This window comes from Puccinia triticina, chromosome 5A (genome assembly GCF_026914185.1).
Source record: "Puccinia triticina chromosome 5A, complete sequence".
Lineage (NCBI taxonomy): Eukaryota > Fungi > Basidiomycota > Pucciniomycetes > Pucciniales > Pucciniaceae > Puccinia > Puccinia triticina.
The window spans coordinates 7,589,198-7,604,804 of NC_070562.1; the positions used below are offsets into that span (position 1 = coordinate 7,589,198).

A 15,607-nucleotide genomic window follows, 5' to 3' on the forward strand; every position below is an offset into this window, starting at 1 on the left:
GGGGAAACCAATTCCCCAAACTTCAGCTCTCCGAGAGGAATACATACCTCTCGGCAAGATGTACTTTGACCAGCTTGCCAAGAGGAATACATACCTCTTGGAGAGATGGAATTTGACCGGCTCGCCGAGAGGAATACATACCTCTCGGCAAGATGTACTTTGACCAGCTTGCCAAGAGGAATACATACCTCTTGGAGAGATGGAATTTGACCGGCTCGCCAAGAGGAATACAATATGCTCGGCAAGATGGATTTGTACCATCAACACTGGGTCGCTACGCTAACCATAGCGGTTAGCGTAGCGTAGCGCAGCGCGAATGCGCTATTTTTTAGTGTAGCGTTAGCGCAATTGCGCTAACGCTACGCATGCAGGGCGCAAAAGAGCGCGCGCTACGCTGCGCTACAGCGCCTTTAGCGGGAAAAAAGGGCTTTTTTTCCGCTAAATTAAGAGGTGTAGCGCAGCGCAGCGTAGCGTAGCGACTGTAGCGGCGCGCTAACGCTAACAAAGAATTGGCGCGCTGTTAGCGCCGCTGAAAATTAGCGCAGCGTAGCGGCGCTAACAGCGTGCTAACGCTATCCAAAATAGATGGGCGCTTTTTGCCGCTACGCTAACGCGTAGCGCTGAAATAGCGTAGCGACCCAGTGTTGGTACCATCTCGCCAAGAAGAATACATTGCTCTTGGTGAGCTGGGCTTTGGCCAGCTTGCCGGGAAGAATACCCTTGGCGAGCTGGTTTACAAATCCATCTCGCCGGGAGGTATGTATTCCTCCCAGAGAGCTGGTACAAATTCATCTCACATAGAGATATATATTTCTCTTGGCGAGCTGGAATTTTACCAGCTTGCCGGGGTGTCTTGGCATACTTTTCCCTGCACGCCGAAACCCAATGGCATACACACCTGTGTACGGCTTTTTGGTGCGCACGTAGGGAAAATTTGGTGTGCATTTAGCATGACCCAAAAGAAAAAAGAAAAGAGAAAAAGAGAGTTAGAACTCTATTCCAACTTCCCTTCCAAAAGGGGGATTGGAGTTCTGACTCACAAGAAGCTGCAAGACCCACATTCAAAATTTTAGATGGGCCAATGTGGTGTAAGCAACCTCCTGGGAGCCAGAATCCTAATTCAAGTGAGTTTTTAATTTAAGTCCATAAATAATTACATATCTTATTAGAAACTGCACACCTTTGGGATTCTTCAAGGTAGAAGGTAGAAAAAAGCATATATGATCTTTTTAGGTTCAAAGTTGAGAATATATAAGAAAAATATACAACAAAAGTTTTAGAAGGATTTTCTCTGTTTACAACTGTTGTTATATATATATTTCTGAGAGAAGTGTGAAAACTGAAGATATATTTCTTGATAAGTAAATATAAACATCTAGAGTAAATACAATAAGTCTTTTAACTAAAGAAAAATTTTACCTGAAGGCAGATGAAATCTGCTAGTCGATTATCTTGCTTAGGACCTGTTAGCAAGCTGAATGCTCAGATAAATTCTAGTAGCAATACTAGAAGAAACTATTTTGTGTTTAAGACGTTGAACACATGTTAGTATCAATAGCTAACAATCTTAAGAAGAGATCGATCTGATTTAAAGATAGGAAAAAACTTTACTTTTGCGATTTAATAGTTTACTAACTATAATTGAGTAAAGCTTTTTACTCTTCGTTCGATAGAACAGTAGTAGAGTTGAATGCGCTTATTCGATCAATGAGATTCGAACTAATAAGTTAAGACAAGAAGTCAATAACTTGTTGCTTGATTATGAACAATCGAATAGTAAGTACTTACGATTTAATCAATAAGCCTTTGCTTTCTTTTTGATTGATCGGTTCTGATTTGTTGTCGCAAGATCTAAAGTGTTTGCAGAAAGATGAAAAACATTAGAGTTTTTCAACAGTCTGAGCTTTGATCTGAAGCGACTGACTTTGAGCTTAGTGATAGCGAATCACTATGGTTTTGGTTGATAACGTGGTCTACGTCATCGGTTTGCACAACAGCGCGAAGCTTTTTGTGATCTGGCTCGTGCAGGTTACCTGTCACAGTTTTAACATAAAGAATAAGAATATTCAATATGGGGTTTTCTCTAGTGAGCGTACAGAGTACTACTCACCGCAGGTACTCCTCTTAAGAGAGGAAATGGTATTCCAACAATTTCAGCATGGCAATGTGCACTCATTGCCTTCTTTTTTTGGGTGGTGATTGACGTCGCTTGCGGCTCTGGGTGGCTTGTTTCATCTGAGGGCATGTTTCTGACCATGGAGGGTGAGCAAATTTTTTGTCTAGAGAGTTGATATTCTTTTTGGAGACTGTTTTTTCTTGAGTGATGCATACACAACAAGAGGGAATAATAGCTGGTGAGGATGTGCAAGTGTTTGATTTGTGATTACTGGTACATTTGCTGCAGAGTGAGGAGTTCTTGCACCATTGAGCTGTGTGACCAATCTTCTAGCATTTAAAACATTGCGGTATCAATTGTGTGTAGTGAGCTCCGCGGTAGAATTCATTTTGTAGAAAAATTCCTGAACGTTCTATCTTGGCCGCAATGTCTTTGTCGAGTAGGTGTAAGACAATTGATCCATTTTTTTTCCCCTGCTAATTGGGTTCCCTAGCCATCAAGCTGATTGTATCAGAGAGGGATCAATTCTGTTTTGGAGGCCTAGTTCTTGTAAGTGGGATTTGATTGAAGGTTCAAAATTTGTGGGTACTGCATGTAATAGAATTGGAAATCTTGATGGGAAGGTTTTGAGTTTGGGGCAAAGAAGCTCAGTCCACTTGTGCTTGTTGGTAAGGAGCCATTGTGCCTTGGCTCTTGAGCTGGTTAGAAGTTGCAAGTCTTTTGATGCAAGAATAGCAATCCCAGACATGTGCAATAATTGTCTATGGAATTAGCACCAGATGTGTCTGTTGGATATCCGGGCTTGAACAGGCCGGATTGCTTACAGTGTTAAAATATTTACACAACAATTCTGGGGAGGAAATGGAGATATTTGGGATTCTCAAGATGGTATGAGGATGCTTGATGTCTTGCACTTCTGATGTTGCCAAGGGCCATAGGTTTATCCAACACCTACTGGGGAATATAGGGGGGTGAGATCACCTCCAAGCCATTTGGCTGGTAGCTCTCCCCCTCAGAAGCCAACTTTAGGTGAAAGTCCCTCCCTTTGGGAGGCGGGCCCTTTGGCCCCCCCCCCCCCCCCCCCGAGCGTAGGGAGGGAGGGACTTGTGTTAAGGCCCCAATTATAAACAAAATTTTGAGTTATATTTTGAAAGTATTCAAAGAGAATTTCGAAACAGAAATGAAATCAAAATGAAAGATTTTTGATTTCAAAATCCTCTCGGACAAACTTCAAACAACAGGGTGCACATATAAACAATTGTGCATCCCTGAGCAAGTAGCCTGCCGGAGTGGGCAGGCAGGGGCAATATGTCTGTGACACAGACAAGCTGGATAGAATACAGCTTGCCTGTTCAGCCTTGGCTGTCTGAACCAAAAAAGAACCCGCACACCTCACCACACCTCGCCAGGCCAACACGCACACAATGATCCCCCTCCCAATGATTGACTCAAAGAATCAGCTCCTTGCCACTTGGCTTTGGAACAAGCAGAATAACGTGTTTGGATCATCTGTGGCAAGATCGTAGCCGTATTGACGTGCGTTTTGTCCTGTGGTCCCGCCACCAAGGGCAGGATCATATTGCCCCTGGTGGTCCCGGGCTGCCTGGAGGTGTTTGTAAGGATAGGCCATCTGTTTTTTTCTCAGTGAGTGCAATTGTGCAATCTGGTACACCACGGGTGCACCAAAAGTTTTTGGGATGGTTGTCAACACCAAATTGATTGGATAGTGGTTTTCAGAACCAAATTGGTCTGAATCTGGTTTGTGGACAAATTTTGTTGCCAAAAAGGTCCCAAAAACCATGCCGTGAGAGAAGGAGCATCCAAATGGTTTCCAAAACCATTTCAAATGGTTCTGGAAATATTCTTCAAACCAAATTGGTTTCCAAAATATTTTTAAAACCACCTCAGGTGGTTCCAGAAATATTTCAAAAATATCTGAAAATGGTTAGTCCGGCTTGTTCTTCAGGACATTGTGGTAAGCCAATCCTGATCTACCCAGAAAACCAGCAACCATCAATCACAAGGCTATCACACCTCAAGACTAAATCCCATACCTCTGGCCCCCTTGTCAGCAAAGCCCAAGGCCCTCAATATCCCCACTCAATGGTCATACCCTGGATAATAGTATTTCCTGTTGAGTTTTTTGCCGCTAGCTGTCAATTAGTTGCCAGTTTTTGCCGCCGTGACAGTCTTGCAACAGGGCTGATCTACTCAAGCTCCATTGGTCCAGTTCCTGCTCTCCCAATTCCTTCCGCCACCTTCACTTCCCCTTCCTTCGCCACTCGTCAATTTCCCCTTCCAATTCCTTCCCCTCAAATTCTGTCTTGACCTTGCTCAAGAATCACTTCAAATCATCTACGTCTTGACCTTGCTCAAGACAAAACTCTCTCTCATCTCTTGACATCGTTCAAGTCTCTATTCTCACTCCAGAACGGCTCAAATCTCAATTTGGTGAGAAAAGATTGATGACACCCTCAAGACTTCCTCCCTTGGCTGATTCCCTTTCTTTTCACTATCCTTCCTCCTTCCTAGTGTCCTTGTTCCTAGTCTCCTTCCTTGTGTCCTTGGTTGTTCCCTGATCTTTATCTCTATTGTGGTGGTAAATTCTTCTCTCTTCTCCTTGTTGTTATCCTTCAATCTTCCTCTTTCTGATCCTGTTTTTCTTTAGCCTGGTTCTCAGTTTTTAGCAATCTAGATTGAATTTTATCATTTCCTATTCCCACACACCCCCTCTCTTGGATAAACCCTCTCCCTAGTCTCAAACATCTACCCAGATCACATGTTACCCCCTTCTTCTAGTGTTTCCTTAGAACCATGTGCTCAAAGATGTATAAGCACCCTTGAAACCCTTCACCCTCCAAACCCAACATGATACACATTATACTAGACATAGCCCCAAACCCCACCTAGATTATTACTTCCTGAAACACTTCATGAAACACCTGACTCCTCCTATCTTAGATCCTTAGATTACCTCTTCCTGAAACACTTCCTGAAACACCTAACTCCTCCTATCTTAGATCATAGAATATTCTACCCCTGTTATGTCTCACATATCCCCTCCTCCAACTAGGAAGATTGCACCATAGCCCCAGAAGATGGCATCATCCCCACCCACTATTACACCATCATGTGACTCCTTGACCCACTACTCTGACCACATGGCTGTTTCATCCTATAGAATTAGAATGTTCTATGATTCCCTTCAGGTTATCCTTGTTTCCTCATGGCTCTTCTTTCTTGTGTACATAAACTGGGTTGTTTTCCTCTTCATTTGTTCCCCATCAAATCCTGTCAAAGTAATTCAGATCACTGGTCACCTATCATTAGCCTTGCTTATGCCAATAAATCAGATTGGACAAGCTTGTTATCTGTGTACAAAATATTAGATTAGTAGAAAAGTAACCCTCAAGACATACCTCAAGAATCCTCTATAGCCACACCTTTCCATAAGAGTCCACACTCTTATATCTTTTTCTTGTTCCCAGAGAGGCAGCCCATTGAAGCACCATTCCCTCTCCAGCTCTATTCTTTCCCAAGAGTAGTTCCACAACGTCCGGACTCAATTAAAAAAAATATTCTGAAAACCAATCAAACTGGTTTTCAAAATATTTTGTTGCATCCGTGGTGTATATTGCACAATTGCAGCAGCAGTTTTTTTCATGTGCCAGCCGACCCCCGCCCGGTGAACTCCGCCGACCCAATACAGCCATTAAATGGGGGGGGGGGTCTGAGGCACCAGTGGCCTGGCAACCATACAGGCATACTGCCTGTTCAAAATTTTGATTCCTCGGATTTTGAGATTCTGGAATCTCGAACACCCCTCCCGGGTGGGTTTGAAGAGATTTGGGGTTATTTTGAAATGAAAAGAACTCAAAACAAAGTTGGTTTTGATTTCAAAACAATTTCAAAATTATCTCAAAATTATCTCAAAATTCCGTTTATAATTGGGGCCTAAGTTCGTGCCAGCCCCGCGACCCAACTCTCCGCATAAGCCTCTCTACAAGAGTGTTGCCCCCGCAACACCTCCAGAGAGGCTCCTTAAGCTCGGCTTTGACTGAGCGAAGAGCTCGGGAGCAAGCTGATGGGCCTAGTCTTGAGTGCCCCGGTTGGCTCAAACTGGCTGCTGCTCTGCAGATATACTTGGACTAACATTTATTATTCCTGGATTGAAACAGTGGTCCAAGCCAACAATCGATCGCAGAGAAAAGCTAACTTAACTAAGTCCCTCTATTGGAGGGGGGACGCCGTCCCGCAGGGACCCTCCGCAGGAGGAGGTAATTAGATAAGTTAAAGAGAAAAGCAACAAAGGGGCGAAAGAAAGCAATATAAGAAGACTACAGTATAAGGCGCGTAGACAAGGACCAGCTTGGCAAAGGAAAGAAATAAGATTGCCGGTTTGTCAACTTGCAAGACCGCTGGGAGTTTGATCACCGAAGCGAGAGAGCGGCCACCATGTCAGGATTATCTAACGGAGGATGGTTCGAGTGTCAATTCCAAGCTTCCTTCAAAGCATCTATAGCAACAATGAGGACTCCCCATCAATCTGGGAATCCCTTCCAGCCCCAGATCTGTGTCGAACTTTGCAGGGAAATCTAGGCTTTGGGACTCTGGGAGCCTCCCAGATTGCGACGGGAAGAGCTCCAGGCAGACGCTCGGGCCTATTCTTGGACTGACTCCCCGGTCTGCTTAAGCGCAAGAACAGTCCCTTTTAGCTCGCGCCCATGGACATAGGTGCTCTCTTCCCGTTTCTTATGACCACTCCGCTTCCTCAGCTTCCCGAGATTCTCAAACTCTCAACCCAATGCCACTATTGACCAGGTTATTGAAGCCGTTATGGACCCTCTATCTCCTCTCGGCTATACTCTATACTACCTCAGTGGTTGTGCTCTTTCCGGGCTTCCGTCTGCTTTTCCAGGGGATCTTCAACAGCCACCAGTCTGCCGGCGACCCCACCTTCTCAGCCCTCCAAACTTCCACCATCCAAATTGTACCCAGGCTTCTTCCCAATCACCACATCGATTTACATTCGCTTTATCACCTGAAAATCAGGAAGAACCTCAAAGGCACCTCCGTCAACACTGACGAGGTAATTGCCGAGGATGACGCGTCGTTGTGGACAGCGAAGACCGGCAAAGTTTCCCTCAGAGTCTCCTCTCCCACTTCCTTCCGACGCACCGCTGATGGCCGGCCGATCCCGCCCCGGAGTACCCTGAAAGGCTTCGACCCGTCTCTCTCAGACAAGGTGGATTGGCACCCGGTCGGTCACAACCTCTCTGGACAAGCCGCTAGTCGAGACCATCTACTCCAATCGGCTCGAAAGGAGACCCATTCAACTACTGAAGATTTCTTCTTATCCAAAGCCTTCTCCGATAGCTTAGGCCCGAGCAAAATCATTCCATTCTTTTACAAGGCTATCGGACCGGATCAATCCGGTGTGATCGACCCGAAGGATATCTCAATTACAACACTCGTTACCAGTAACCGGTTCAAGGTCTTTGCCAAGCTTGTGGAAAACTACCAGGGGCCCATCTCGGCTACTATCCACGTCTCGGATTCACCCGGGATCCTGCAGCCGTTGCTCGATAGTCTAGACGAGCTCTACCACAGTTCCAAGTCGATGTCAACTTGGGTGGTGAGCTTTCCTTCAGCTTTCGGGGGAAATTTTCCACAGCTTGCAAAACTTCATTAACACTTTCCCCTGTGTTCATTTTGGGGGCCAAAAATGATCATTTTAGGATATTCATTTGGTGGTTGATTCGTTTGATAGACAGTTTAACATGTGGCGAAACGTGGCCAAGTTTTTCGCACGGACAGACTACGTGATGATGTTAGATGTAGACTTCTGGATATGTACAGACTTCAGGCGGCGGATCCTTGATTCACCGGAGCTGATGGACCAGCTGGCGGCGGGCACGAGTGCGTTTGTGATTCCGGCGTTCGAGTACACCAAGCAGTCAGACGGCGTCGACCCAGACGGGTTCCCATCCGATAAACAGGCCCTCATGAAACTTGTCTCATCCGGCCAGATCGGCATGTTCCATAAGAGCTGGATGCCCGGCCATGGCTCAACTAATTATACTCGCTTCTACATCGCCGACCAGCTTGATCAGATTTATCCTGCCTCCGGTTATTCTCATAGTTACGAACCTTACGTGGTTTATAAGAAAGATAAGACCCCTTATTGCGATGAAAGATTCATCGGTTATGGGGCTAACAAAGCAGCGTGCGTATCTTGATCCTTCAAAGAAATCGAAAGCATTGCTTGGAAGCTAATACGAGTTGAATATCTGTCATAGATGTATATTCGAGTTGTACCTCTCTGGGGTATCATTCTACGTGCTCCCGCAAGACTTCTTAATCCACCAGTCCCACGCCTATGCCGAGAAAACCAGACACCACGAACGCAGATTCAACCGGAAGCTATACTCAGACTTCCGGGAAGAGGTGTGTTTTCGATACTTTAACGAGTTCTTGAAGCTTGGTGTTGTGCATGAAAAAGGCCAAAACATGTTGGGTGAATGCAAGAGAGTAAGTCATTGCCTTGTCTTCTGTGTCTTATTCTTCATTTTCATTAAGGTTTACTTATGCACATTTATAATCATTTTTTTACAGATTAGAGGCTTTGCAGAAGCCGCAGCTAGGCTTGGTCAAGCAAATCTGGTGTCTATAAACTTTAAAAAGTAGCACAGAATTAAGGCAGGTATCTCTTTATGTATTCTTTCACTAAAGGATGGCAGCTTTCCGATTGTTTTTTGTTAAATTATAATCGTGTGAAATTTTTATGAGTTACAAATGACCCAGCTTATGGATTGCCCGTCAGAGATCGCATGAACGAGATCTACACTGACCATCCCTGATTGTATGCAAGGCAATTTGCTCCATGGCAAAACCCTTAAAAAAGACTCCAAGTAGCACAGGCCGACATACTTTCATCACTACTTCCCGCAGCTGGGGCAGATAAACAGGTTTCCAGAGCTTTCGTATTCCTTATACATTTCGAACTTGTTTGCTTCCCAAAGGCGCTACCTCTCCTTGCCCACCTCTCAACTTCTAGCTTTCAGCTTCTCGGGAACTGTTGGGAGGATATGTTACTGTAGACTTGAACAAGACCTGCCAGATACACATGACTGATCTATTTCCTTAGCATGATGGACTAAGACAAGTGAACAGAAAAGAACAAACAACCAAAATCGAATAGGATAAAAAATAGACTGATTTGAATTATTCTACAATACATGAAAAAGCTTCTTTGAAGTGGTGTCGCTATTCAAGAAATGATTGCGGGCTAAAAAAGAAAACGGATTGAGATTGTATGATGTGGGCTTTGTCAACGGAGTTCACAATTGTAGCCGAGCAAAGCGGTCGGATGAAAGATTGCCAAGATCAGGATGGCGACTGCTAAGAACCCAATAATCAACATTCCTTTAGACCACAAAGGATAACTCCTGTGCATCGCCAGCCACCCTAATTTCCCTGCTCCGGCTGGCTTTTGTGCTGTGTGTGCATCCCGGAACGGTGGTTCGAGTTTACCAAAAAAAAAAAAAAAAAAGACAGGTCAACATTTGGGCATTTTCTGTGGATCTGTTGGTTCGAAAGGTGAATTTCGAAGGAAATGTATCGATGACTTGCCTCTATAATCTCTCCATCTATCACCATGTGCCCTATCGTAATATTCTATTTGATGCCTCTCTTCGAAATCTGCCAGCCATCTATGATCTGCGTCCTCAGCTTGCAATTGTCTGGTGAATAGATGCAGCGTGAGTCTGGTCCAATTAATAATAATCAAACAGAAAACAGAAGGAAATATTTTAGTACTGATATTTACGAATTGCTTTCAGACTGATATATAGCAGCATGATAGAAGAGAATGTGGGTGAAGTTGCGTGGATTCGTGTTTCTGACACAGGCAGAGAGAAGGCCTCCTGAACTTGGAAAAAATACGAACACAGTGATGACAATACATAATCCCATGGAAGCGATTCTAGCAAATCTTCCGGTGTCTGCTGCCAGGGAAATGCTGAACAGGAAAGCGTGGGCCGTCAACGAAGTCGCAGGCACTTGCCTAAAATCGACCAAAATGAACAACCGTATTTCGGCGAGTAAATATGTAGAATCATCAAGGTAAACACAGATTGATAGGACCAGTTTTTGTTGCACTTGTCGCTTTCGAAATTTCTTCCGACGGCTTCAACACTAGATAGGACTTACGCACCATAGGAGATTGTCGAACGCAGTTCGGCGTTCCGCAACAACCTGATAAAGACTAGAAATAAACAATGGGAAGTTTATAAGTGATTCATAGTTCCTCTTTAGAGTTGCAAGTTCACAGCAGCGTACACTGCGAGGTCCTTGAATGAACTGGGTGGGACGCCTGAGTATATGGAGGGTGCGATGGAGTTCGGCCGGGAAGGATGAGCACTGGGATGCAAGCCGGCCGGGGTACTGAGACTACCAGAGATATGACTGGCCGAATTGAGGTCTGAATGGCTCGCTGCCTTTCGAGCTATGGATTGGAACAACAAAATTTACTTTGAATGGTTTCTTACTCACTGCGCTGTGAAGATTCGTAACTCTTTCTTGTATTAACATCTTTTATTTTATTTGCTAAGCAAATTATGATGATAAGATCAACTCTGAAAGATCAAATAATTCCGGCGTACCTCTTCGCAGTCGATCATTAGGAGGTGCAGGATGGACGCCTAGTAACTGACTATCTTCCTGGGTATGTTGAGCAGCTTGCAAATTTTGAAAAGGGGAGTCATAGTTTCGAACCGCGCCGGCAGCTCGTCGGAGTTCATTCAAGCTTTGACTGGTTGGCTGGTCCTGAGTGGGAATACTAAGAGCCACATGAGATGGAGGGTCACCGTCGGTTTGTGAATCTGATTTCCCTTGTTCGTGTAGCTCGCTGGACGAAGGGTTTGGGGTGGATGTGATGATTTGAGGTGGCGCAGGTGAAGCCCGGCCAGGTGACATGCCGGATGTAGATCCCCTCAGCTTGGCAAGAGACAGACGTCGGTTACTTGATGATTTAAGCAAACCCATCGCGAAGGGTATTTAATATCTTGATGGTGATACTTCTCTTCAAGAAATCGAAATAAATTGCTTGGGTGAGCGCAAAGGTTTGACCAGTCGAAAAGGAATCAGGAAATTCTTCAATTTCTTATGAATTTATTTGTAGTCCCCCAAAGGAACGGATGGATTGCGAGCTCCAATACGAAATCGGCGGGTTTTCGTTATTCAAGTCTGGTTGATGAAGGTTGATGAGGTATGGTGATGCATAAAGTTAGCATGTTTCTATATAGTAGGGGAGGATAAACATACACTAGCTTTGCGGCGGTTCCGAAGGGTTCCGGTACATATGCAAGCTCAAAGGGGAGAAAGCTGAATGGAACAGGCCCGAACCAAGTGGCCAAGTTCCTCCAATTGAGAAGAGTTGGGGAGTCCTTCTACCAGAATTTCATGCGAGAGCTCAGAGCAGTACATAGACCAGTCACCAGGAGACATCGAGTGTGAGAGAACCGTGGGTATGTATAACTATTTATGTATTTATGTCAAGTTATATCCAAATAATTTGTGCACAATTTAGCCACACAAAACGTACAGTTTTACGCGAAGCTGAACAATTTTCGGAAGATTCGAGAAGGCCAACATGGGGCCCGGGGGCAATAATCCAAGAGCTGATTTGCCGCTTTTAAAAAGAAACTTGGCTCTTATTGCCCTCGAGGATGGATTAGGCACTTGGAACAGCTTGGAGGCACATATAAGAGCACATTTCAAACTCTCAGGACAACGGTTGAAGACGGCATATCGTCTGGACGTGAAAAAAGATTGTGGGCTTTTCAAACTGATGGCAGCAACCGCTCTATTTTTGTTCTCTATTTTTTGTGCAGTGTTGTTTTATCTCAAGACGCTTGTGTAGCTTTCATGAGATTAGTTGTGACGAGTGTGATAACGTTGGGAAGCAGATCCACGATTCGACATGATGTGGTGCTATATAACTTGTGGTATTCACTACCTCAGGCTCAAGTCAGATGAGGAACACAGTGATAATTGCCAAGCTCAATAACCTGCTTGCGCAAAGCATAAAGATACCTCATGTAAAGCAGTGGCCGTCTAAGGTGAGCAGCCATACCCGTAATATTTTGGCTTATCCAAGAAGCGCCTCCAATTACGATTGCACTCTGTCACTGACTGCGCTTGAGCGCCAGATTTTCGATGCATTCCTTTGTTACTCGTTTTTCTTCAATCCTTTGCGACTGATGGAAGGCTGATATCTAAAAACAAGGCACAACAATATAATATACACATACAATCGCCGTTCAGACGAGGCGGGAAATAGAAGAAGAGAAATAAGGGAGATTGGTATCAAAGAAGCATTGGTTTATCGAATCAACCCAAACCGATTTGAAAAGATAAATTTGTTGCCATCCTCCAAATGTGATAAGGGGGGCCGAAAAGATTTCTGCTGTTAGAAGAGGAAAATGTTCGTCTTGATGTTGAGACAGTGTGTTGATTGATCTGCATCAAGAGGCTGAACCTAGTAGAATAGCAAGATGTACAATCAAGGTAAGTCAACTGGCTAATATGTAGACAGGCTTCAAGAAAAGGCCAGACGAGCGACTCGCCTGGGCAATTACTGGCGATGTGACCAGGAAGTTGACAATTGAAACAAGTCTTGGGTTTCAAATATCTTGGTTGAAACGCAGGCGGGGGAACGATAGCCATACAATTTCTAGTATCGGCACGAAAGGACAAAAAAAACGTAGACCGGCAAGCGCCATCAAGATCAGTAAAATAGGATGCTAGGGGGAGGACATCTTCTGACCTGGCGAGATGATTCATCCCCAGGCATTTATGACATTGCACTGGTTGACTCGGTGTCCTGGGCTGAAAGCCGCCAATACGAGCTTGGAGTGAACCTTGACTGCCTCCATTGCTAAATTGACTGCAGGAGCGTTTGACATGGCCAACTGTACGGATTAATTGACATCAGTGAAGTGTCCCGGACCGTCCTGCCACTTTTTGTGTTGGAGGGAGGTAAAGTTGATGTGGAAAATATGCCTTACATTGACCGCATGTATAGCACTTCGTCCCACCAAGACTTCCACCGCCAGCAGTAGAAGTATGAAGATTTTTGGTGTTTGGACATTCCGCTGCCAAATGTCCGACGCCACCACATGTGAAACAGGTTCTGCCACCTGCCGTACGTGGATTAGGACATGAAGCCGATTCCTGAAGAAACATTATATGGATATTTTGGGAAGCCCAAGAGATCAATTATATCAGTCAACGACAAACCTAAACCAGTGTTGGGATCAAGAAGGGATAGCAAAAAAAAGAGGAAGCCTTCGAATATTCCTTCTGAATGAAAGTCGTGGTTCGCTCAAGAAAAACCAACATGACCAGGTTGCCTGCAATTGCAACAGAGTCGACTTTCAGCAGGACATTGCTCGGCCCGATGACCAAGCGTGCCACCTAAGTGGTTATCAATGAACAGATAGAGCAGCGCACACCGTCAACATCAAACCACTGGTTCACTACCTCGTCCAATGGTACGTGAGAAGAGGTTGAAGATGACATTATCTAGCTTCGATATACTTTTGTGACTAAGAGATGCTTTGAAGGAAGCTTGGAACTGACACTTGAAACATCCCCCGTTAGATAATCCTGACATGGTGGCCGCCCTCTCGCTTCGGTGATCAACCTCCCAGCGGTCTTGCAAGTTGACAAACCGGGAATCTTATTTCTTTCCTTTGCCAAGCTGGTCCTTGTCTACGCGCACTGTAGTCTTGCTGTATTGCTTTCTTTCGCCCCTTCGTTGCTTTTCTCTTCGGCCGAATGTTGGCTTGGTATTTGCCACTATTTCAATCCAGAAATAATAAACGTCAGTCCAACGGTATCACGAGCTCAGCTTCAAATGCATTAAATACTACAACCACCTACGAGGAGCAGTTCTTGACAGCGGTGTGTTTTGATCAGTGGAACAGAAGTTCTGTTTCGCGTCCTCTCTATCGGGGAACCACCGCACCCGTATCTGGACTCGGGTCCCCTGACAGGACCCCGGAGAGGCCCTACCAATCTCCTATTCTGGGCCTTACATGGCTCGAGCCTCGAATAGGGCCCAAACCTAGCTTAACTAAGCCTCTCAAACGGAGGGTCCGGGGGACCCCACCCGGAGGGCTCTCCGTAGGAGAGGCTTATGCATAATGTCTGAAAGCTGGCAGACAAGGGAAGGATTTTCAACCCTAAAAACACAAAAACAGAATTTAAAAATCAACAACACATGTACAGAGAAATTTGAGTAGACAGTTCTCTCAGCAGTACTGATGCGCACCCTCGCCCAAGTTTCTGAGGCATAAACTCCAAAACTGATTGAGGAAACCTGTTTTGAAGGTCAAAGGGATTCTGAAGGATATTCCATTGCTCTGAAGATCCAATTTTGGATTTTCTGATAATATGCACAATTGAATATCCTATCTGCAACAATTGAGTGGCTACAGGTGTAGGATCTGCACATATCTGCAGGCTTGTGAATCCAATATACACAAGGCATGATGGTTGTAATTCCTTGGTTTACATTTCTTTGTGTTTTTGTATTTTTAAAAGATTAGTACAAGGAAAACAGTTGGGATTGAAGAGATGAGACCAGCACCATTTGGAAGCTGAGGCTCTGAAGTATATTTTGGCTCTGGGACAGGTCCGCAGGAGCTGAGGTGCTAAGTATTTTTCCTCCAGCCATTCATGATTTCTTTCTCAGCCAAATTTTTGACTTTGTGCACAAGTCCCTCCCTGCGGGAGGGGCCGCCTTGCAGCCAACCTCAGCAAGCCTCCCACCAGGGGGGACTTGTGTCAAGTTAGGGGCCAACTGGATTCACTTTCCCCCAAAAACAGAAGAGCAACTCCACCACCAAGCTTAACAAAGCCTCTCTGGAGGAGGGCCAGGGAGGGCCCCACAGGGTCTCTGTCTCACAGTAAGGTTGCAAACCGGGCCTCTGGTTTTGGGTGGGGCTCTCCCAACATCCAAGCCCGGCATATCCGGCTCCAACGCCGGGTATCCATTGGTTCACCAGTTGCAGTGATTTCTCAAATTTGTGACTACACAAGAACTGTGAGCTTTTGAAGAGAGTGTGGGATCCCTCATCAGCTCAACTGCTCTTGGCCAGTACTACACACCCTGTTGAAGAAGTGTAATGGCATGCTGAGGAACTCATTCCAGCAACATGCTCAATAAGCTGAGAGTGAGGGGTCATTTTGGCGGTGCTATTGGAAACTTGGTTTATCTCTGCTCAGATTATCCACATTGGTGCGGGTGTAAATCAAGGAGTAGTGGATTAGCTTACTCTGGGATTAGCACTCAACTGCATTGGTGGGGGCTTAATTGATGAGTAAACATGTTGTATGCACCTACAGCTTATGTAAGCTGTGTTTGGTGCATACTTTTGGGTGAGGAGGATTGTCTGCATGCAGCTCTTACTCCCAGGATTAGCA

The 15,607-nt window shown here is 45.1% G+C and overlaps 3 protein-coding genes across 3 annotated transcripts; 1 reads left to right on the forward strand and 2 right to left on the reverse strand.

Moving 5' to 3' along the window:
* Nucleotides 1–6,920: 6,920 nt before the first annotated feature.
* PtA15_5A873 (uncharacterized protein) lies at nt 6,921–8,803 on the forward strand (the record flags this gene model as incomplete). The annotated part of the gene is made up of 4 exons (XM_053169680.1): nt 6,921–7,751; nt 7,855–8,342; nt 8,416–8,647; nt 8,732–8,803. The coding sequence occupies 4 exons, from the start codon at nt 6,921–6,923 to the stop codon at nt 8,801–8,803; spliced, it is 1,623 nt and encodes a 540-aa protein (XP_053020853.1).
* A 643-nt stretch (nt 8,804–9,446) lies between these two features.
* PtA15_5A874 (uncharacterized protein) lies at nt 9,447–11,161 on the reverse strand (the record flags this gene model as incomplete). Its single annotated transcript, XM_053169681.1, has 6 exons — nt 9,447–9,613; nt 9,749–9,882; nt 10,065–10,181; nt 10,332–10,382; nt 10,457–10,622; nt 10,780–11,161. 6 exons carry the CDS (start codon nt 11,159–11,161, stop codon nt 9,447–9,449), a joined length of 1,017 nt encoding a protein of 338 aa, XP_053020854.1.
* A 1,481-nt stretch (nt 11,162–12,642) lies between these two features.
* PtA15_5A875 (uncharacterized protein) lies at nt 12,643–13,793 on the reverse strand (the record flags this gene model as incomplete). Its single annotated transcript, XM_053169682.1, has 6 exons — nt 12,643–12,656; nt 12,745–12,851; nt 12,945–13,089; nt 13,186–13,351; nt 13,518–13,594; nt 13,760–13,793. 6 exons carry the CDS (start codon nt 13,791–13,793, stop codon nt 12,643–12,645), a joined length of 543 nt encoding a protein of 180 aa, XP_053020855.1.
* Nucleotides 13,794–15,607: the final 1,814 nt, after the last annotated feature.